Source organism: Chlorella variabilis, assembly GCF_000147415.1.
Source record: "Chlorella variabilis unplaced genomic scaffold CHLNCscaffold_5, whole genome shotgun sequence".
NCBI lineage: Eukaryota > Viridiplantae > Chlorophyta > Trebouxiophyceae > Chlorellales > Chlorellaceae > Chlorella > Chlorella variabilis.
The window spans coordinates 1,366,843-1,367,234 of record NW_005435083.1 but is presented as its reverse complement, the minus strand read 5'-3'; the positions used below and the strand labels follow the sequence as shown (position 1 = coordinate 1,367,234).

Here is a 392-nt window from a genome sequence, read left to right as displayed (position 1 = left end):
GTGTTTCTCTGCAGGGGGTGGGGGAGAGGGCAGAGGGGCCTGGGGCGCAGAGTGGGCGCCGCTTGTGTGGTGAGGGTGGGCAGCGGCGGGCGGTGTGCAAGGCGCGGGCATGGCAGCCCTCGGGGGGGACTGCCACCTGGCTACCACCTGGCCCCAGCCCCCTCACCCCCCCCACCCCGCCCTCGCCCTCGCCCTCGCCCCGCCCGCAGAAGCGCCGCCCCGACTACGCGCCCAACATGCGGCACTGCCTGTACGGGCTGGACGCAGACCTCATCATGCTCAGGTGGGTGGGGGTGGGTAGGGTGGGTGGGGGCTGCGGGCGGGCCGGCCGCCGCACGAGTGCCAACGAGCCGCTGCTGCGCACCCTGCCGAGCCTCGCCGCGCCTCCAGGT

The 392-nt window shown here is 75.5% G+C and overlaps 1 protein-coding gene across 1 annotated transcript in view; it reads left to right on the top strand.

Moving 5' to 3' along the window:
• CHLNCDRAFT_143098 (hypothetical protein) overlaps window positions 1-283 on the top strand; it is a gene marked incomplete at both ends in the record, with an annotated part of 2,878 nt that extends 2,595 nt beyond the window's left edge. Inside the window, one exon of the mRNA XM_005849810.1 lies at window positions 210-283. Within this exon, the coding sequence (XP_005849872.1) occupies window positions 210-283 (74 nt within the window). The remainder of the gene's footprint in view (window positions 1-209) is intronic.
• Between the last annotated feature and the right edge of the window lie 109 nt (window positions 284-392).